General features: G+C 47.5%; 1 protein-coding gene across 1 annotated transcript in view; it reads left to right on the top strand.

The window, feature by feature from the left end:
• The window catches only part of RIMKLA (ribosomal modification protein rimK like family member A), a gene marked incomplete at its 5' end in the record, with an annotated part of 32,026 nt that extends 10,351 nt beyond the window's left edge, over window positions 1–21,675 (top strand). The window contains 4 exons of the mRNA XM_080801362.1: window positions 5,542–5,772; window positions 8,968–9,054; window positions 15,731–15,934; window positions 18,138–21,675. Coding sequence (XP_080657488.1) covers window positions 5,542–5,772; window positions 8,968–9,054; window positions 15,731–15,934; window positions 18,138–18,628 — 1,013 coding nt within the window. The 3' untranslated portion in view covers window positions 18,629–21,675. The remainder of the gene's footprint in view (window positions 1–5,541; window positions 5,773–8,967; window positions 9,055–15,730; window positions 15,935–18,137) is intronic.
• Window positions 21,676–22,029: the final 354 nt, after the last annotated feature.

Below are 22,029 nucleotides of genomic sequence, written 5' to 3'. Positions count from 1 at the left end.
GCTGAGACGTGTGCCCTAAACCATTGCTTGTTGTCATGAGTAAGCCCCAGTTGCCAAGGGGGTCCCTCACTTGACAACACCTCCTGTCTTGGCCACATTGTCTCTTCCACCCCCCCCCACCTGGGTTTGCTGAAATTACCACCCTAATAATAAACTTCCTGCACTTGTCTCGGGGAGTGCTTCTGGCGTACCCCCTGAACTGACCCTGGACTTGGCCCAGGGTAGGAGCTAGATAAATATTTGCTGAGCAGATATGTTGAGCGATGGACTGAATGAATCTTTAGGTTGTGTTTATATGTCCGTAAGGAGACAAGTTCTTCGTAGGCACAGATCACCTTGTTCAGCCTGGTATCCCTGCTTAATAATGTGTCTGACTCATCCCAACAGTTCAATAAAGGTTGACATGAATTAAATGACCTGAAAACAGCAGTTGGTGGGGAACAAAAGGGGCCACATAATGACTGTGGGTTTTAATGAGGTGGAGGTAAGATTTCTTTGGGCAGTGAAACAAAGAGCTTTAAAAGGAAGGAGGAGTGGTGATAGCATGTACTCCCTAAAAATAAAAATAACTTCCTTATGAGAAAGTGGTGGGGGTAGAGTGGAAAGAAACCGGGGAAAACCTGGAGCATCCCGGAGACGAGAGCTGGATTGTGTTTCAAATGGCACATCTTCACAGCGCAACAAGGTAATGCTGAGCTGTCCTTGCCTTATCCACTTACTCTGTTTATACTCTCACCTCCTTTCTGACAATTGCAAAATGTCCCTGCCAGCCACTGTCGCACGGTCCTGTGAGAATAGAGGGGTTCTAAATGCTGCCAGGAGTGTGGTTCTTGCTGGCCGTCATGCCATCATGTCCTGTGATTTTCTTACTTCTTTCTTTTTTTAAAAATATTTTATTTATTTATTTGACAGGCAGAGATCACAAGTAGGCAGAGAGGCAAGTAGAGGCAGAGGGGGAAGCAGGCTCCCTGCTGAGCAGAGAACCCAATGTGGGGCTCGATCCCAGGACCCGGAGATCATGACCTGAGCTGAAGGCAGAGGCTTAGTCCACTGAGCCACCCACGCGCCCCTGATTTTCTTATTTCTTCTGCTTGCTCTGTACATGAAGGTTTTTTCCTAGTGCACTAGAAACTGGTTTGCTTTTGAAGCTTTCTCTTCTGAAGCAGGGGCTGTGTGTGCATGCGTGTGTACACACAGGGGTTGAAAGGACAGTGACCCCTCGTGCATCAGTTCCTCGTCAGCATGGAGACTTGCAGAGTCAGATCTGTTGCAGGGATCCATATGACAAGAAATCTTTCATTTATTTATTTACCTCATTTAATAAAAAAAGATTGATTGGAGAGAGAGAGCAGAGCGGGGAGGGACAGAGGAAGAGAGAAACTCTAAGCAGACTCGGAGCAGAGTGCGGAGCCTGATTCAGGGCTCAGTCTCCCAACTCTGAGATCACAACCTGAGCCGAAACCAAGAGTTGGGGGCTTCACCAACTGCGCCTCCCCAGTGTCCCTAATTTTTTTTTTTTTTTTAAGTAATCTCTACACCCAGTGTGGGGCTCAAACTCACAGCCCTGAGATCAAGAGCCATGTGCTCTACTGACTAAACCCGTCAGGTGCCCTGAGAAATTTTTCATTTAAATGAGGTAAGACGTGTGAAAGGTCTCAGCAAAGTACTGAAAACACAACAGGTGCTCCATAAAAATGCTCAACCAGATTCCGATCTGAGTGTCTGCACCGCGGACTGTCCATATATTTTCTATTTCCCTCTATGGGTGTGAAGGGTTGAGGATGGTTCTTAATTTTTAGAGCTCTACTTTCTAAGAGTGATTTGCTTCTTTCTAAAGCTATTTCTCCGTATTACAGAGTACATTTCTTTGCTGTTGTACGTACAATGTGAAAGTCTAGTTTTGTAGAATTAATTTAATCATACATGAGTTAGAAAAGAACAGGCCCAGTTCTTTGAGAAAAGTCCCATTTTTCTGGGGCGCTTGGGTGGCTCATTCATTAAGTGTCTGCCTTTGACTCAGGTCATAGTCCCAGGGTCCTGGGTTCGAGCACTGTGTCGGACTCCCTACTTGGCAGGAAGCCTGCTTCTCCCTCTCTCATTCCCCCTGCTTGGGTTTCTTCTCTCTCTGTCTCTCTCTCTGTCAAATAAATAAATAAAAAATCTTAAAAAAAAAAAAAGTCCCATTTTTCTATCTTGTTTTTAATGTAGTATAATATTTCCAAATATAAATAACAGTTCAAAAGGACATGAGAATATAATGAACCATGAAAGTAGATTATTCTTTTTAGAAGTAATACGGAGAAAATATTGTTGTGGCTTCAAACGGTTGATTTCGACTGGGTTGGCCATTGGTCACTGCACTAATTTGTGGTCTGATATTTTTCATTGTCTTAACAGACCTGTTTTGGGACAGAGTGATATAGTTAAAAAAAAAAAAAAAGAGTGGTTTGAAGCAAAATAGTACATTTCAAGCCCAGTGTCGGAGTCTGGGAGACCCCAAATAATTATCCAGAAACAGCTCTGCTCCCTTCCTCTTGCCCTGTTCCCCATGACAAGGTGATGCCCACTGGGCACTTAGTCACATGAAATCCCTTGTTCTCTGAGGGCACGAGCCTCTCGTTGCTGAGTGCTTTCCTACAAGCAACCGCAGCCAAGCAGAGTCCTGCCCGCCTGCATGGCCTGCATAGCTCTTCACTCCCTGGGCTTAAGGCCTATAGACGGCAGTGAAAATGTTAAGGACTCTGGGAAAGGTGACACATTTAAGCTGCATCCCGTATTAAGTTCATCAGGTCCTTTCCTGAGAGCAGATACGGATGGGAAGAGGGGGAGCCATTACTAAGTGGTTCAAGGTCTCAGAACTCAGCAGCGGGTTTGCCAAGAGCCAACCTCACACCCAAGTTGTTCTTGGTCATGGCTGTATGGATCTGTAGTTCGTGTGGGTGCCACAGAAGAGTGGCCGCCTTTTGTCCCCTACTTCTAGAAGTGGTGATTTCCCTAGGAGTAGATAGCAAAGAGAACAGGGATGAACGGGGCCGGTGAAGATACCCACGGCAGGGGGGCCGGCGAAGATACCCACGGCAGGAAGGCCGGCACCGTGAACATGGGCAGAGGAGGACTGTGCAGATCTGTTCCTGGGCCTGGCCCGGCCCTCAACTCAGAGCTGGAAGCCGGCACAGTCAGAGCCCACACCTGTCTGCTTGGTGTAGAGCCTCTTCGGCTCCTCTTTAACCCATTCCATTCTTCATTTATTGAAGGCTTCAGTTGGAATGAGCCAGGCCCAAAGATTTACCTTTGGAGGAGAGAGATGAAGTTCTGGTAAGATTTCCTAGGTGTCTGTGAACCTGCTTGGGGCTGAGCTGTCTCCGTCCACCTGTGGCTGGTATTTCCGGAAGCGACTGAATTCTTCTTTTCCCATTTAGAAGTTTAATTGTTCGTCTGTGGCCTCATGTTGGAATTTGAAAGCCACACGTTTCTGCTGCTTCTCATTTCTCTAGGTCACTTTTCTGTTGCAAAGCCATCTTTCTCATCAGGTGGTGCAAGCCTCCCCAGGCTGTCCCCCCCGCGCCCCTCCCCCGCTCAGTGGAGTGTGTGTGTCGTGGCGACGCCAGCCCCCCACATGTGGATGGCTCTGGAGAGTTTTCAGAGCAGATTTGCATATATCCCTGCATCCCTTGATGTCGTCCTGAGCTGTTGCTTCTGCCCTGAGTGTTTACTCACCGTTCTCACCCACTGGAATACTTTTCTTTCTTTCTCTGCCTATCAGTTTTGAGGATGCTAATACAGGGTTTGCTTTTTTCTCCTTTTATATTCTTTTCCCCGGGGGCTGTCAGTGGCAAAGGAACAAAGCCCGTACACGTGATGCTGTTTTCTGATGGCAAAGTGAAGATGACCTGAATGCTCTCTATAAGTCATCCCTGAGAGTTACGTTCCAGTCCCTCGGGCTCACACTGTCCGCAGTTCTGGAAACGGCGTATCTTAATGATGACACCTGCCCCCTTGGGTTGAATTGACGGAACATCTAGAATGGGAGGAAAGTGTGCAAGTTACATTCGTAGAGTAGTTTTGTGATTTTGGTTTCTTTCTTTGCTTCCTTTTGTTTTGTTTTGCTTCGTGTTTTTGTATGGACATGATTCATCCCCCCAACCCATGGTGAAATAGTAACTTTGCCTCTGTGTCTTTGTGTTCTCGGAATTTGGTTGCGTAGCCCATTGCTTACAGAATAGAAGACGCTGAGCTTAAAGCCTGTCACTGTTTAAAAGGTTTTCTTTAGAGCCTTTTAAAGACTCCTTTAAGATTCCCTGAGTCTGGCCAAATCATCCCCTGAACTCACTTCTCATTGCCCTTCCCATCCCATTTCTGGTCTCCATGGTTCCAAATCTGTCTCCCTGTGGCTTCTGGACAGTTCAGCAAACATCAAGTGCCTGTCGTGCCCCAGGCACTGTTCTGGGGGCTGGAGACGTAGGAGCGAACCGACAGAGAAAACCATACTCATGGATAGCTGTGCCTCTTGGGGTCAGGGAAGACAAGCCAAGTAAGTCTTCTGCATGGAAGCCCTACAGACACTTGAAGACTGATCTTCACTTCAAGCTCCAGATCTTCACTTCAAGCTCGTGCTCCCAGTTTACCAGTGAAATACAGCTCAGGTCCTTTCGCCACAGGGACCAGTTATCTTTGGATACATTCTACTTTTGATTGATACCGAATTGATTTTTAATAGATTGATTTTTTTCTTTTTTTTGGAAGATTTTTGTTGTGGTTATAAAGGCAATATGCACTCGGAGATGTTTTGGAAACTACAGATAAGTATAAAACAGGAAATCACCTGTCATCCCATTACCCGTTGTTAAAATATTGGTGTATTTCCTTTTAGTCCTTTCTAACTTGTATTTGTCATTTTGTGTCCTGTTTTTTTTTCCTACTTAACATTGGCATTTTTGCATTCATTATATTCATAGAAATCATTCAAGTGGTTACATAATTTTCCAGACCAATTTTTATCTTTTTTTTTTTTTTTTTAAGTAGAATCTCTGTGCCCAGCGTGGGGCTGGTATTCAGGACCCCGAGATCAAGAGTCTCCTGCTCTACTGACTGAGCCAGCCAGGCGCCCCTCCAGACAGACTTTTAAAGGTTAAGTCCTAAAAGACTAGTAAGGAGCCCTTAAGTGAGCTGCACTGCTTCCTTTTCCTGACGTCTCCAGCCTTCTGACCCACTACCCTCTGAGTAATGCTCGGGCTCCGTGGAAGGAAGGTGCGGGGCGCTATTACCTATTTCCTGTGGATTCTTCTGACTTGGATTATTGTCAATATGCTGCTTTACCTTCTTCCCCCCCGTTCATTCTTTTGTGTTTCCACATGACCGTGCTCTGCCCGTCTGTGGGGAGTGTGGCATTGACCGTGGCTTTCTTTTTACAGCAGGATTTCTGGGGCCACCTCCAAGGCTGTCTTCTGCTGGGTTCAGTCTTGAGGAGTCGACTGGAAGCAGTTCTCCCGGCGGGACTGGCCGGCAGCCAGCACGGAGCTCACTCTTGTCCTTCGATTGCAGGCCTGCAGCTGAACCAGAAGGCGCTCACCACTTTCCCTGACGTGGTGCTCGTGCGGGTGCCCACCCCCTCGGTGCAGTCGGACAGCGACATCACGGTCCTGCGCCACCTGGAGAAGCTGGGCTGCCGCCTGGTCAACCGCCCGCAGAGCATTTTGAACTGCGTCAACAAGTTCTGGACGTTCCAGGAGCTGGCTGGCCACGGGGTTCCTATGCCGGACACCTTCTCGTACGGTGCGTGTTCTTGGGATTGGAACGGACCTTCCCAAACCATCCTGCCTCTCTGTCTTTTCTCTCCCGGAAAGCCCTCTAGTGTCTTGTTGATTTTCAGAGGGAATTGGCTCACCTCGAGATTCAGCATCTCAAGTCCTTAACATGGTCGCTCCCCCTGTCTTTAACTCACCGAGGCTGTGTGTGGGGGGTACGCACCGCGTGCCCGGTGCCATGCGAGGTGCTGGGCTAGGGCGGTAAGTGACAGTGTCCTGCCTTGGAGACGCTCCCCGCTCATCAGAGCCCGGGGCTGGGGGTCAGTGAACAAACAGGCAGCGTCAGGACAGTAAGTGCCGTGATGCGTTAGTGCAAGGTGGTACGGGATATACGGACCGTATATACCATATCTACCATATATATCCTGCATATACATATGTGTGGGATATATGCAGCTTCGGAGACATCGAGGAAGGCTTCCTCAGAGAGAATAGCGAAGCTCAGCTGAAGTTATCCCGGGGAAGCAGCGGGGACAGGGGGGTAACCCAAGCAGAGAGCAGAATCAACCTAGATCAACCTAGAGTCAAGGAAGAATGTGACTGATGGGTGGTATTTTGAGTATTTTGAGTAGTTTGTAGATAGATGATAGATGGAGCCAAGATGTAAGAGGAGCTTATACGGTGTGAAGTAGATCAGGGCAAATCCAGGGACTTCCAGGGTGGTGGCCTGATCAGAGTGCAGGATATTACTTTGGCTGCCCAACGAAGAAGGAATCAGATGGGGCAGAGTGGAGACAAGGTATGTGGTGGCAGGCTTTTTAAGCTGTCCAAGTGAGCCGTGACGGTCTTAACTTGGGTGGGGGGTGCATAGTCAGGACGAAGATAAGAGATCCGGGAATTACAAAGGAGATCGCATTAACAGGACGTGAAGACTGGCCGGATCTGAGGGTGTAGAAGGAATCCAGAGTGACTCCGGTTTCTGGTTTGGGCAGCCAGAGGGGAAAGCAAACAGTCACTGAGACCAGAGACACGGGAGAGGAGAAGCAGGTTGGTTGGCAGGGCGTGAGGGGTTATCAGGCAGAGATGATTTCAGTTTGGGGCACGTTCTTTTTGAGGCATCTGTAGGATAAGTAGGTAAGACTATTCCGTAGGCAGCAGATGAGTGGATCTGGAGCTCCTGAGAGAGGGATGGCCTAGGGAAGTGGTTTTGGAAATGTTCATGACATTAAGGGAAGTCGTCAAGAATGGACGAGATTGCTCAGGAAAATATATAGAATGAAGAGAGGGCTGAACTGGACATCTTTTCATGGCGAGTTTTATGTACATTTTACCACAGTAAAAACGAAAACTCAGTGAGAGGGTTCAAGAGGGAACCCTGGAGAGAGTGGGTCAAGGAAGAGGAACATATACAGGAGACCAAGCAGGAGCAGCTGAAGAGGTGAAGAGGGAAAGGAGAGACGACAGATGCCAATGGAAAGAACATTCCGGGGAGGATGGTATAATTCAAAGTGTTGTCTGGTTCTGAACAGACAAGGAACGTAAGTGCTGGGATGTGTGTTGGATTTAGCCACAGGGACTCAGTGAATACAGCTGCAGTTTAGTGATGGGGAGACGGGCCAGACTGTCAAGGGCGAGGGAATGAATGACAAGTGAGAAAATGCAAACCTGTTTGAGTAGCTTGATGGTAGGGATATAAGCTTGTAGTTAAGGGATGAGGCAGGGGCAAGGAATAGGGATTTTGTTTGTCGAAGATGGGAGAGAACGGGGCATGTTTAAAATGGCAACGGGGGGGGCACCTGGGTGGCTCAGTCGTTCAGCATCTGCCTTTGGCTCAGGTCATGATCTTGAGGTCCTGGGATTGAGCCCCGCATCAGGCTCCCTGCTCAGCGGGGAGCCTGCTTCTCCCTCTCCCGTTCCCCCTGCTTGTGTTCCCTCTCTTGCTGTGTCTCTCTTTGTCAAATAAATAAATAAAATCTTTAAAATAGATAGATAATCTCTTCTCAGCCTTTTGGCTAAGATCAAATGTGGATAGGTAATTAAAATGTTGATGGAGGGGCACTGGATGGCACAGTTGGTTAAGCATCCGACTCTTGGTTTCAGCTCAGGTCATGATCTCTCAGGGTCATGAGATCGAGCCCCGTGTCAGGCACCATGCTCAGTGCGTATTCTGGTTGAGACTCTCTCCCTCTCCCTCTGCCCCTTCTGCTCATGCTCTCTCTCATAAATACATCTTTAAAAATAAATAAAATGTTGATGAAACTGGGAACTGGGAAGTTGAAGACCCATCAGAGAGAGCACACTTAATGATGCAAGATCCCTGGGGAGGTGAGAGGAAAAAGGGTTTAGAGCACAGGTGCAGGGACAACCTTGGATAAGAAAGACCCCTCCTTCACTGTTTTATAGGGAAGGGAAAAGGATAGCTGGAGATCAGGAAGCTGGGAGTGCCCTTTTCCTTTTTAAAGATTTATTTATGGGCGCCTGGGTGGCTCAGGCGGTTAAGTGTCTGCTTTCAGTTCAGGTCATGATCCCAGGGTCCTGGGATTAAGCCCTGCTTCGGGCTCTCTGCTCCGCGGGAAGCCTGCTTCTTCTCTCCCACGCCCCCTGCTTGTATTCCCTCTCTCGTTGCCTCACTCTGTCAAATAAATAAATAAAATCTTCAAAATATATATAACGATTTATTTATTTATTTGAGAGAGAGTAGGGGGAGGGGCAGAGGGAGAGCATCTCCAGCAGCCTCCCCGCTGAGTGCGAGTGCAAGATCTCAGGGCCCATGATATCCGGGCCTGAGACACTTGGCTGACCGAGCCCCCCGGGGGCCCCAGGAGCTCCCTTCTGAACACGTGTACTCTTTGTGCAGATGCCCCTGATAATGGACATGGCCTCATTGTAGTTGTGTGTCTGTCATTAACACTTTGCTGAACCGCAGCCATTTTACTGGGGAAAGTCCCTGCCCTGCCTGTAGGGCTGGTAGGAGGCTTACATGAGCTAGAGCGGGTGAGGCCTTTGCCACAGTCACGTACTTCATCAGTATTGTTTTCCTTATCTCTCTACTCCCACGGACGTTACAGGTGCAAAATCCATGTTTGTCGGATGGCACGGGTCTGAGTTGCTTTAATCAGAGGAACCCGAGGCCCTGAAAGTGTTCGCACAGAGGGGGCCGCGCCGGGCGGACCTCTGGCGAGCATCAGCCTGGCTTTCCCTGACTTTCACCTTCTCTTGGCAGGTGGGCACGAAGACTTTTCAAAGATGATCGATGAAGCTGAGCCCCTGGGCTACCCCGTCGTGGTGAAGAGCACGCGAGGACACCGGGGTCAGTGCTGCCCCTCCCAGCCTCCCTTGGGGCCACTCCCCTGCTGGCCTCATCAGGCGCGGCCCAGCGCTGCTTAGAGAAGTGGAGCGCCCCCTCGCGGAGCTCGCGGTGCCGTCTGTCCCCTTGTCCCCTCCTCGCTGCCCCCCACTGTCCTTGCTACCTCAGACCCTTCTCGTTCACTCCCTGGACTCCTGACTTGACTCTGAGTGGTCTCCCTAGCCCCGGTGCCAGTGCGTCCTCTTTTCTTAGGGAATCATTTCTCTGAGACATCTGTTCTCCTCACTCCCTCACTAACAAGCCCTTCCAAGAGCCTTGTTGCCTCTTAGACGAGGTCCGTGTTCCTCACCATCGCCTTGAGGCCCGGTAGCTTCATACTTCCTTTGCAGCCTTCTCTGGCCGCGTGCACTCTCCGTCGTCCAGTGTCGACTACTTCGCTAGCTAGACCACTAGTATTGTCTTTAAACCTCTGCCCTCTTCCCTTTGCTGGCAATGCCAACTTCCTCTGGCCTCTGGTGAACCTCTGCTCCCCCATAAGGGCCTGCTGGCCTCCCCCTCCACTGTTGTTTCTTTTCCCTCCACATGCCTGGTCCTTCTCCCTCCCCACCAGCTCTGCCTTTGTGTTTCCGTGGTTTTGGTCCACGGCTCTAGCATAGCACTGCCCGTTATGACAGTTACAAGTGTATGCGCGTCTCCCCCCGGCTGGCAGGGCACTGCTCAGGGGCAAGAGCCCAGTCCGGGGCCTCTTGGTCCCGGGGACCTGCTGCGGAGAACTCGGTGCGGAGCAGGGACTGGTGACGGAGAGGAGCATGCATGCAGCAGGTAGCTCTCCCGCAGCCTGGGGGCAGGTCCCTCCTGATGCGACTTCCACTCTCAGGGCATCTGCAGTGAGGGGAGGCCCCCAAAACAGGCATGTGCTGAGCAGTTCCTGTGCCGTAGGGACGGGGCAGTGAGATGAACTAGACTCGGTCCCTGCTCTCAGGGAGCTGCAGTGTGCACGGAGTAGAGACGGTCACGTCACAGGGTGATCACCTCCCTGGCAGGCTGGGAGCAAGCACCTGCTTGCTCTGGACAGAGGCCACGGGGCAGGGAAGGCCTCCCTGGAGGAGAAGGAGACTGAAGTTGGAGAGTGGAATTCAAACTGGAGGAAGTGAGTAAGCGAGCATATGGAGGCAGGTGTGAGCAAAGCCACCCGTGGGAGCCAAAGGGTCCCGTTGAGGAGAAAGGAATGAGTTTGGGGGGCAAGGGGGGCCCTTAATGCTATTCGGTAGATATGCTGCAGTGCTAAAGTTCTATGGCTAATTTTTTTTATTGTGCCAAAGTATACGTAATTGAGAATTCAACTAATATTTCTTGAGTGCCGACAGAGCGCCAGGCACTGTTGTAGGCCCTGGGGATACAGAAAGGAACAAAGCAAAAACTGTCCTCAAGGAGCTCACATTGTAGAAGGGTAAAACAGACAATAAATGGGAATTAAATAAAATACATGGTATTTTCAAACATTTTAAAAATTGAGGTGTGGGGGCGCCTGGGTGTCTCAGTCGGTTAAGCATCTGACTCTTGATTTCGGCTCAGGTCATGATCCCAGGGTCATGACATTGAGTCCTGTGTCAGGCTCCGTGCTGAGTGTGGAGTCTGCTTAAGATTCTCTCTTTCTTTCTCTCCCTCTGCCCCTCCCACTCCCACTTGCTTGCTCTCTCTCTCAAAATATAAAAATAAATTTAAAAATTGAGATGTAATTCACATAACAAACAGTTCACCATTTTTAAGTGTACAATTTAGTGGATTTTAGTATATTCACTATCGTGTCCAGTTGTAGCCATTATCTAATTTCAGAATATTTCCATCCCCCCCAAAAACCCCTGTACCTAATAGGGGCCAGTCGCACTTGCCTCCCCTGGACCCTGGCAACCACTCAACTACTTTGTGTTTCTATGGATTTGCCTATTTCGAACTTTCTTATCAGAGAATCGTCCAGTATGTGACCTTTTGTGTCTGGCTCCTTCTACTTAGGGGGATGTTTTCATGGGCATCCATGTCGGGTTGTGGATCAGTCCTGCATTCCTTCTTATCCCTCTGTAATAACCTGTTGTATGGCTTGCCCACATTTGGTTTATCTGCTTGTTAGCTGGTGGACATCTGAGTTTTTTCCATTGTGGCTTTATCAGTAATGCTGCTGTAAACATGTTTTCCTTTCTCTCGGGTATCTACCTAAGCCTGGAATTGTGGGGTCCGACGGTAACCCCATGTTTAACCTCAGAGGAACTGCTGCACTGTTTTCTACAATGGTTATGTCATTTACGGGCCCGCCAGCAGGATATGAGGGTTCTGATTTCTCATCATTCTTAGTAATCCTTGTTTTATTCATTCACTTCTTTATTTATGATTGGGGTTTTTTTGGAGTACTAAATAAAACTTTTTTTTTTTTTAAGATTTTATTTATTTATTTGAGACACATAGAGCACAAATAGGGAGGCGGAGCAGAGGGAGAGGGAGAAGCAGGCTCCCTGCTGAGCAAGGAGCCCAATGCGGGGCTCAGTCCCAGGACCCTGAGATCATGACCTGAGCTAAAGGCAGCCACTTAAGTGACTGAGCCACCCAGGGTGCCCCTAAATAAAACTTTTTGACTGTATATATTTGAACATTTGTAGCCTGAAAAGTGGGCAGGCCTAACTCTTAGAATATACATATATGAATGTCCTCTTTGCCTTGACAAATTAAGCAAATAGTCATCATATTTCTACCATAAAAGCAAGCCACAACCAAAATACATGTTTCCCAAGCATTAGTAATGTAGGGGCCCACTTTATTTTTAAATGAATTTTTAAAATCTTTTTTGAGATCTGATTGATTACAGTATAATGATTAAATGTTTGTATGCATTGCAGAATGGTCAGCACAGTAAGTCTAGGTAACATCCATCACTGTACAGAATTTTTTTTTTAAAGATTTTATTTATTTATTTATTTGTCAGAGATCACAAGTAGGCAGAGAGGCAGACAGAGAGAGAGGAAGGGAAGCAGGCTCCCTGCTGAGCAGAGAGCCCAATGCAGGGCTCGATCCCAGGACCCTGGGATCATGACCTGAGCCGAAGGCAGAGGCTCTAACCCACTGAGCCACCCAGGCGCCCCAGAATCTTTTTCTTATGATGAGAATTTTTAGCAACTTGCGCATTTGTGCTTTGTTTTAATTCTCACCATCCCAGTGAGTGGAAGGAGGCATCTTACTGTGGTTTTGCTTTCTGTTTCCCTAATGACTAGTGATGTTGAGCATCTTTTCATGTGGTTATTAGGCATTTGTAGATCCTTTGCCCGCTTTTCATTTGGGTTATTGGTGTTTTGATTGCTGAGGTTTGTTTGTTTTTCTGTTTAAAGATTTATTTATTTATTGGGGGGGAGGGTCAGAGGGAGAGAGAGAATCCTAAGTGGATTCTACACTGAGTGCAGAGCCCAGCTCAGGGCTCAGTCTCACAACCCTGAGATCAGAGTCTGAGCCAAAGCCGGGAAGAGCTGGATGATCAACCAACTGCACCACTCAGGGGCCCTTTTTTATTGCTGTTTGTTTTTGTTTTTAAGATTTTATTTATTTATTTGACAGAGAGAGAAATCACAAGTAAGCGGAGAGGCAGGCAGAGAGAGAGGTGGAAGCAGGCTCCCTGCTGAGCAGAGAACCTGATGCAGGGCTCGATCCCAGGACCCTGGGATCATGACCTGAGCCGAAGGCAGAGGCCTAACCCACTGAGCCACCCAGGCGCCCCTATTGCTGAGTTTTTAAGAGTTCATAACTTAAGAGTTCATAACTTCATAATTTGAACATGTTGCTTCCCCACCCTGTGTTGTCTTTTTACTTTCTTGATAGTGTCCTTGGATGTAGAGAAGGTTTTGATTTCAGTGGAGTTCAATTCATCTGTATTTTTCCTTTGGTGGCTTGTGCGTTTAGTTCTCATTTTGTGGCTACCTAATCCAAGGTCACACAGATTGATACTTAGGTTTCCTTGTGAGCGTTTTATAGTTTTAGCTCCTACCTTTGGGTCTTTGATCCCTTTGGAGCTAATTTTTGTATATGGTGTGAGGAAGGGGTCCAGCTTCCTTCGTTTGCGTGTGGATATCCAGTTTTCCCGGTATTATTTGTTAAAAACAGTTCTTTCCTCGATGGGATGCCTTTATAACTCTTGTCAAAAAGCCCCTGACCTCTGTGTGAGGCTCTGCTCTGGGCTCTCAGTTCTATTCCGTGGATCCATGTGTCTACCCTCCTATGCCAGGCCACACCGTCTTCATGACTGTAACTTTGCAGTAAGTTTTGCAGTTGGCAAGTTGGGCTCCAACTTTGTCCTTTTTACTCTTTTTTTCAAGATTGTGTTGGATATTTGGGATCCTTGCCTTTCCATATGAATTTTACAGTATAATGTAAAATCTGCTTGTCAACTTCTGCAAAAAAGGAAGTCAGACTTTTGGTGGGGACTGTGTCAGATCTGTAGATCAGTCGAAGTGTTGCTGTCTTAACAATATTAAGTCCTCTGGTCCCTGAACAAGGGGCTTCTTTCCATTTATTTAGCTCTTTAATTCTCTCAGAAGTGTTTTTTGTTTTTTTCTTTTTTTTAAGAAGCATCTTTTTTTTTTTTAAGATTTTATTTATTTATTTATTTGACACACACAGAGAGAGAGAGAGATCACAAGTAGGCAGAGAAGCAGGCAGAGAGAGAGGGGGAAGCAGGCTCCCCGTCGAGCCGAGAGCCCGATGCGGGGCTCGATCCCAGGACCCTGAGATCATGACCTGAGCCGAAGGCAGAGGCTTAACCCACTGAGCCACCCAGGCATCCCATCTCAGAAATGTTTTATAGTTTTCAGTGATAAGTCTTGTTCTTCTTCAGTTAAATTTATTCCTAATGTTCCTTTTTGATACTCTGGTAAATGCGATTGTGTTCTTAATTTCGTTTTCAGGTTGTTCATCACTAGTGTAACATGTCATATCTTAGGGAAAATGGACGGGGAGTACACAAATGATAGCGGTAGTTAGACCCTAGTATATGGAAATAAATCTAAAGAAAGCAGTGGAATGGTACAGCTCTGCCCCTGAGAAAGTTGCTAATCTTGTAGACTTTTATTTCCCTCTACTGTAAAACAAAAATAACTATCCTGTCCTAATGGCTTCTTAGGGCTAGTATGAGGTGTAAATGAAATAATGAAAAAACAATGTGTTTGGCTCAGGGTGGATGATTAATCTTGGTCCTCTTTCCCGCTCTCCCCCCCCTTTTCCTCTGTGCCTGAAAACTATAGTTCCTTTATTAATTTTTTAAAAGATTTTATTTATTTATTTGACAGAGAGAGAGAGAGCACAAGTAGGGGGAGCAGCAGGCTCCTAGCCTGAGGGAGAGAGGGAAGCAGGCTCCCAGCTGAGCAAAGAGCCTGATGCAGGACTCGGTCCCAGGACCCTGGGATCATGACCTGAGCCGAAGGCAGCTGCCTAACCAACTGAGCCACCCAGGCGTCCCACTATAGCTCCTTTAGTAACTACAGACTAAACCTGCCACCTGCCAGGAACCAAGGAACCAAGTCCCTGTATCAAGCCCCCATCTCTGTGAAAATCCTACCTAATGTCCAGGGAACCCCCAGGGCCCATGCTTGAATCCCAGCCATCTGTGGTCAGATGCCAGATCTGGTGCCAAGTGTGCAGTGATAGAGACATGTGTTGGAGGTTACTTCTCAGTCTTCTGTACCACTAGGGGCTGATACCCCTCACTCTTTTTATTAAGACTTCATTCAGAAGGGTCCCACTCCTTTTAGTGTGGTGACACAAATCTTAGGAAAACCTTCTCTTTGTTCCATAACAGGAAGTCACAGACTGGGTGTGCTCATGTCGGATTTGCAGAGCAAACCTCTGAGGAAGTCCTGCTCCGATCTGTCAGCTAATATGCAAATGGAAAAGCAGATGTTAAATAATGACAAAAGCACTGGTGATTCAAGCAGAAAAGAAAGGATTTGGAGTCAAGCAGGAATTCTTTCTCCAGATAGCAATAGAAGTATAGATCATTCCATTTAGAATTAAACAGGTATAGCCAGATAGTTTTCTTATGCTTTAGAGGAGGAGGGAATCTGTCGGGGGCTCCTTCTTTGAACTCCCATAGCGTTGGCTTAGATCTCTGTTAATGCTCTATCATGCTGTATTAGAGTTCCCTTTTGTGGGTCTCTCTCTGCCTAGCCTTAGAATTCCTCTAAGTGTGTTCAGTTAATTGTGTTCTGTAAACATGGATTGACACCTGCTTTGTACTTTGAGCCCAGTGTGAGGTTTGGGGAATTAACAAAGTGGGTTAGAGACGGACTCTGCCTCATCAGCATCCTGGAGTGATAGGAGATGCTGACTGCTTTTGGAACTGAGCTGACTAGATCCTCAGGATTTTATTTTGGCCTCACCTCTGTGTTTCTGGAATAACCTCATTATTCCGTCCTGAAAAAAAGAGTTGTGGTGAGGGGAGAGAGGGACGTGAGTAAAACCAAGAGAAAACAAGGTTTGGCGGTCATTTGGTAAGAACCAAGAGTCTGGTCAGAGAAACAGAAGGGGCCGAGGGAAGGCAGGTTCAGAAAGAACCGACAGCTGGGTGGGACAGGGAGACGGGAGGGCAAGGACTCGCCTCAAAGGCTTCTCTGACTACTCCTCTTGCTCTTTGTCTTTTTTCTTAAAGGAAAAGCTGTTTTTCTTGCCAGAGATAAACATCACCTCTCGGACATCTGCCATCTGATCCGCCATGATGTGCCCTACCTGTTCCAGAAGTATGTGAAGGAGTCACACGGCAAAGACATCCGGGTGGTGGTGGTAGGGGGCCGGGTGATAGGCTCCATGCTTCGCTGCTCCACTGATGGACGGATGCAGAGCAACTGCTCCCTCGGTAAGGGACAAAAGCTCTCGGTCCATTTCCTCACTACGGATTTTTCCTTAGGGTATTTGCACCCGTTCAGTACATGTGGATCGAGACCTCCTATCTTGTCAAACCCTCTGCTAGGCTCCAGGATCACAGATAAGGATTAGAAACAAGCCCTGTCCTGTCAAAGCAAGCAGCCCAGGAAGGGGACAGATGGGTGTAGGTGCTGTGACAGAGGTGAGGCCTGGGTATCAGGGCACTGAGATGGAACCCTCTCTGGTAGGGGTCGGGACTTAGCAGTTGGGTTTCACCCAGGGAGTGACATGAGGATCCATGTTCGAGAAAAACCGACACATGGGTAGAGGAGGGACTGAAGGCAGAGACGAGACGGAGGAGTTCAGGAGATTTTTACAGTTGCTCGGGCAGGAGGTAATGACCGTCTGCACTGAGGCAGTGGCAGAAGGCAGAGCGCATTCTGCTTTTGCATTGTCATCGAGGATTGGGTTTTCCTTATATGTTTGATACAGTGAGAAAGCTGCAGTTTATGTTTGGATCGAAAGCATAAACCCATCTCATGAACCTGTTGTTTATCTTGTTTTCTGTCGTGGTGAATGGAGACATTGCAGGAGGGATGTAAATTCTCGTCCCCGTCACAGAAAGCTTCCGTCATCCTCACTGAATGAATGTGTCTGTTGGTAATACGATAAAACACAAGCCCAGGGTTAGATCCTAACTGGCCCTGTGGGTGTACCAAGGCTAGTGAGTAACAGAGGCTGAGATGCAGTTCAGTCCTTCCTTCACAAATATGGGTCGAGAGCAGTCGCCACCAGCGGACTCCATGAAAGTACACTTGACAGAGAGAGTCCCTGCCCTGGGACAGCTGGGGTCCCACAGAGGACAAGACCCGAAAGCAGGTCATTGCAAGACACCGTGATGTAGTGTCGTGATGGGGGCAGATGCCACCCTCAGGCTGACACGGTGCTGAGTACCCAGCATCTCCTTTTCGTGTGTGGTACTACCCCATGGAACCTGGTGTTTTATGTTGTCTTTTTTAGTCACCATATGATATGCATTCTTTAACAAGGTAGAAACCAGATGGTTTTGCCATTTATCCTTGTTGCTTTTCCTGGTGAGCTAGTCTGAAACTCTTTTGTAGCCTTTCCTTATGCATTCGAACAGGTGGGGAAGGGACCTGTTAAGGTGAAGGCATTAGTTGTTGGACCTTAGAATATAGGTCTTAAGTCTTAAGGTCTTAAGTCCTTCCAAGGAGACTGTTGAACCTGAGGTTAGCCCTGTCGTAGGTGAGGGCAGTCAGACTCTCTGTCTTTGGCATAAGATTTTGTCTCACAAGCCTTTCCATCCCCCTCTTCCTAAAACATAATGTTAATTTTTTTTTCAGATTTTTTTTAAGAGGTGGGGGGAGGGGCAGAGGGGGAGAGAGAGAGAGAGAATCCTAGGCAGATTCCATGCTGAGCGTGGAGCCCGACATGGGGCTCAGTCCCACGACCCAGAGATCCTGACCTGAGCTGAATTCAAGAGTCGGACGCTTTACCAACTGAGCCACCCAGGCACCCCAACGTAATGTTAATTTTGCTTTTTCTGTACAAAAGGAATCCATTTTCACATAGAAAATTTGGAGAACATGGCAAAGTCCAATGAAAAAGATACTTATCATTAATCCCACCCTTTAAAGACAGGCGTTGTTAACATTTGTGTATTGTTCTTTCCGGCAAGATCTTTTGCACAGTTGTGGTCATGCTGCACAGTCTTAAATCCTTCCAAGTATTTTTCCATGGGATCACCAGCACTCTACGAGCATTATTATTCATGATTGTAAAATATGCTGCTTTCCTCTATTGCGAGAGATTTGTGGTTTTTCATTTACTTACCAACACATGTTTAGTGAGTGCCTATTATGTCTCAGGATTTTGATTTTCCAGTATTTTAAATAACCCAGCCATCAACATCTTGGTGCATAAAGCTTTTTTCCATTACATAAGATTATTTCCTTAGTGGTAGGTCAGAGGAAATAAACATTTTAAAAACTCTTAGATAAGAAATGGCCCTATTGTTTTCCCAAAGGGCGTCCTGATTTCCAAGCAGATCTTCTGTGAGTAATAAGAATGGCTGTCTCCCTGCCCCTCCTCCGTATGGCCCTGTCTCTTCTTTGAAGGGTCATCGTGTCCCTGGTGTCTGACGTCACCATTGTGTCACTGTGCTTTCCCCACAGGCGGTGTGGGTGTCATGTGCCCGCTGACAGAGCAAGGCAAGCAGTTGGCTATTCAGGTGTCCAACATCCTGGGCATGGACTTCTGTGGCATCGATCTCCTCATCATGGACGACGGCTCCTTTGTGGTGTGTGAGGCGAACGCCAATGTCGGCTTCCTAGCCTTCGACCAGGCGTGCAATTTAGATGTGGGTGGCATCATCGCAGACTACACCATGTCCTTGCTGCCCAATAGGCAGACTGGCAAGATGGCCGTCCTCCCAGGACTGTCCAGTCCCAGGGAGAAGAAAGAGCCAGATGGCTGCGCTTCAGCTCAGGGAGTTGCAGAGAGCGTCTACGCCATCAACAATGGGTCTACCTCTAGTGAGAGTGAGCCTGAACTGGGAGAGATCCGGGATTCCTCAGTGAGCACAACGGGGGCCCCGCCCCCCATGCTGCCCGAAGCCGGCTACAACATTAACAACAGGATTGCTTCTGAATTAAAACTTAAGTGAATTCCTGCTTTTTGGCAGCATTTAAACCAAATCCTACTGCTTCCCTATAGTTTTGAGTGAATAAAATCTGGACTAATGTGATTTCATTTGCACAGAAACTAGAAAATCCCATCTGGGCACTCAGCATTCTTTCTAACGATGATTTAAGCAAACGGCTTAGCTTTGTGGTTTTTACAGAGACTAATACAAAAACACTCACCAAGAGCAACATCCCAAGCGGTCGGCTGGAGACCGAGGTCTGCCGCGAGCACTTGGATGCTACGGCTGCCTTTGAAGGCGCTGACTGTGCTGCTGCCTCTGGCTGTTACCAGCAGAGCCCAGGAACTCAGAACGGGTCCCGGAAGTGCTGCACTCAGGAGCCACCACCGGGTGGAGGGGGGCTGCGGAAGAGACGCAGCGCGACTGCACTAACGAGCTCTTCGCCAAGTGTGTGTGTGTGTGTGATGCTTGAAGAATACGCAGTTCAGTCTCTGCTCCCCGTCAAATCACCATCTTGGCCATATTTCTCTGACACTCAGGATATGGTGTTTTAGGGAGCTTCCTCATTAGCATTTTCGATGAAGCACTTTGTAGAAAGTTTGAGAGCGAGCGTTATCTGATGTCACCGGTTGGCAGATCTCCTGCTATGGAACTGGGGCTTTCTACAAATTGCTTTGCCACGCCGAACTTACAGACCCTGCTTCAACTAATGCCAGCCCCAGCAGCCTCTTGCACCTTTGCTGCCTTTGGCCTCAGCTGGAAATGCACTTCAATGAGCTAGTGGCCACACACTTTATTTCTTACGCGTGCACTAGAATCGAATGCCATGAACTTTCTTGTCAGTGGACTCTGTTCATTTGTCATCCAGAAGCCGGTGGGTTTTTAATCACAGAAAGCTACTGGAAGATAATCATTTCCCCCTTCTCTCTTAAACTTTGCGTACTGCTTAGCTCTAGAAGGTTTTCTTGTATGCATTGGTGTAGTGGGCCTGTTGGGTAGATAGAGCCATTGGAAACACACTCTAATCGCCTTGACATTCTAGTCCCGGCCAGGTTCCCGAGACCTGTCTTTACCCACTTTTTCCAAACTGGGGAGACTCAGGAATTACTCACTGCACCTTCAGGGGGAGGGCGGTTGGATAACATAGGCGGGACACCAAGTGCTTTTCATTTTAACTCTTTAAGCAGTAGATACTGATCCTTCCCTTGGGTGACATCATGGAGATGGAGTTTTCCATTTCGGATTATGTGAAGTAGGATGAGAATGAGCAAGGCTCCCTTTTCAACCAAATACAGTAAAATGTAAGCACTCAAGAGTTACCATAATCCTTGTCATTTCCTTAGGAGGCTATACTCTTGAGCTGTGATGTTGCATGGGCCCAGAACAGATAGAAGTCCTCTTTGGAATTATCTCTGAAATCTTGCAAGGCAAGAGGCCTCACAGCCTTATAATCAGACTTCAGTTCTCACACCACCCTTCCCCAGAGGTGGTCCCAAACTCTGTCATTCTTTTTATTTTTCAGACTTACCTTCTAATGCTCTTTGGCTATTTAAAAAAAAAAAATCATCCCTCAAAAAATTAGTCTACCCATAAAGGATAACAATGAGAAAGCAAGTACAAGTGGACAGTTTCCAAGGAAGGCTCTAGAGATAGTCTGAGTGAAGGTCAGCTTCACGGACTAAGCGTCGTCCATCTTCCCCAGCTGACTAGTTTGAAGGCAGCAACACCCATTTGGGTGTATAAATTCCTGTATTTACTCTGCTGTAAATGTAAAATGTGTATAAAGTCAAAACTATTAACATTTTTTTTCACAACACATTTAAATAGAAATTGGCTTTTAAAATACTGTGGCTGAAAGCACATCTCACCAAGTAACACTTAGACAATTGAAAAACGTTCGACTCCATGTCCTGGAGATACCGCCCTACACAGTTGTAGTTCAAATGCTCCAACATAGGGTGCATGCCACTCAGTTGTAACTCTAGTAACGTGTCTTGTACAGTTGACAAATGATAATACTTCACTTTTATGCAGGTTAAGACGTTTACCTTACCTCTACCACTCAGGGTGGGTTTAGAAGCATAGTTCTAGGTCTGTTCTTGTTGGAATTGTCCGAACACTTTCTGTGTAAACATCTGAACCAAGTGATGACCTTCTGGAAGCTGCATTCACTCATTCTGACTGTTCAGTGTAAGCCCAGTCTCCCCACTTGATCTAAAAGGATGCAAGAAGGCCCTGTCCCGAGCGGAGCACCGAGAGGGTGCTTCCGGATTGACTTGTCGGCCCGTCTTCCAGCTGCTAGTGACATCTATAGTCATTGGCACCATTGCTTGAAATCTAGCCCAGCCCGGAAGCAGAGAAAGCTAGATCACACCTGGATCACAGCTCCCGCTTCCCCACACCCCCTCTTCCCCCTGGATTTCCCAGACCGGCCATGGGCCCTGTGAGCCTTGGTCTGGGTCTAGGCCACACTCATTCCAGCTGTCTGCAAGGCCTGCTGCTGGAAGGAACACATGGGACACAGAGCCAGTTCCTGGTTCTGGCTCTCCCCTTAAAGAGCTGACAACCTTGCATAATCCGGGAGGCTCTGCCTCCCGCTTTTCCTCTTCTAATAGGGGAGATGGCTGTTTACCTCTTGAGGGTGCTTTGAGCTTGAAGTGAGTTGATCAATGAGACTGTGTACCATGCGGGAGGTAGTAGAAGAACACCTCCCACATCTGGTTTTTTAAGTTTCTCATCATCCCTCTTCTGAGGGAGTCAAGGGCCATGAGTTCTTGGCATCAGCACAGTAAACAGTGGTAGGGGGGCCTGAAAAAAGGATGCAGCTTCTCAGAGAGCTTTACCACCTGGAAGGAGTAAGGCTCTCAGTGTATCCGCATAGCCTTCTGGATGTATCTGAACCTGAACCTGAAACTCCTGACTCTCCTATACCAACTAACAGTCTTCCTTAATGTAACATAAATTGCAGTGTCTGTATACGGTCTTCCCATTACCTGATAGTAGCATCTTGAAACTGGTCAAAACTTGAATGCCAATAGCTCCGTCACTCAGAATATATATGATTCTGCACTTGGGAAAAACGTCTTCATGCTATCTGTCTGATTGCTGCGGGGTACGGGTTTTCAAGAATGTGGGTCTGGGGCTTTAGGTCTTTAAAACCTGATAAAACAGTGAAAGTGGATCATAGGCTCTTCATCATCACCATGGCAGACTCCTGGCTCCCCCAGCTAACGGGAGTTGGTGGCAACTGCAGATGGGGCGAGGAGGAAAGGGAAGGAGATAGGTCTTGGGGTAGTTTTGTGACATTTCAGGGGAGGAAATAAGAAATCGGAATCGTTTGAAATTCCAGGGAGAAGGAAGAAGAAATGGCTCTTCTGGGGGTTGTTTAAACGAAAGAATGATGCACACGTATTCATTAGAGG

The sequence above is a fragment of the Martes martes genome (assembly GCF_963455335.1).
Source record: "Martes martes genome assembly, chromosome: 4".
Classification (NCBI taxonomy): Eukaryota; Metazoa; Chordata; class Mammalia; order Carnivora; family Mustelidae; genus Martes; species Martes martes.
The sequence above is the reverse complement of the archived record's forward strand: the minus strand, read 5'-3'. Positions and strand labels throughout refer to the sequence as shown.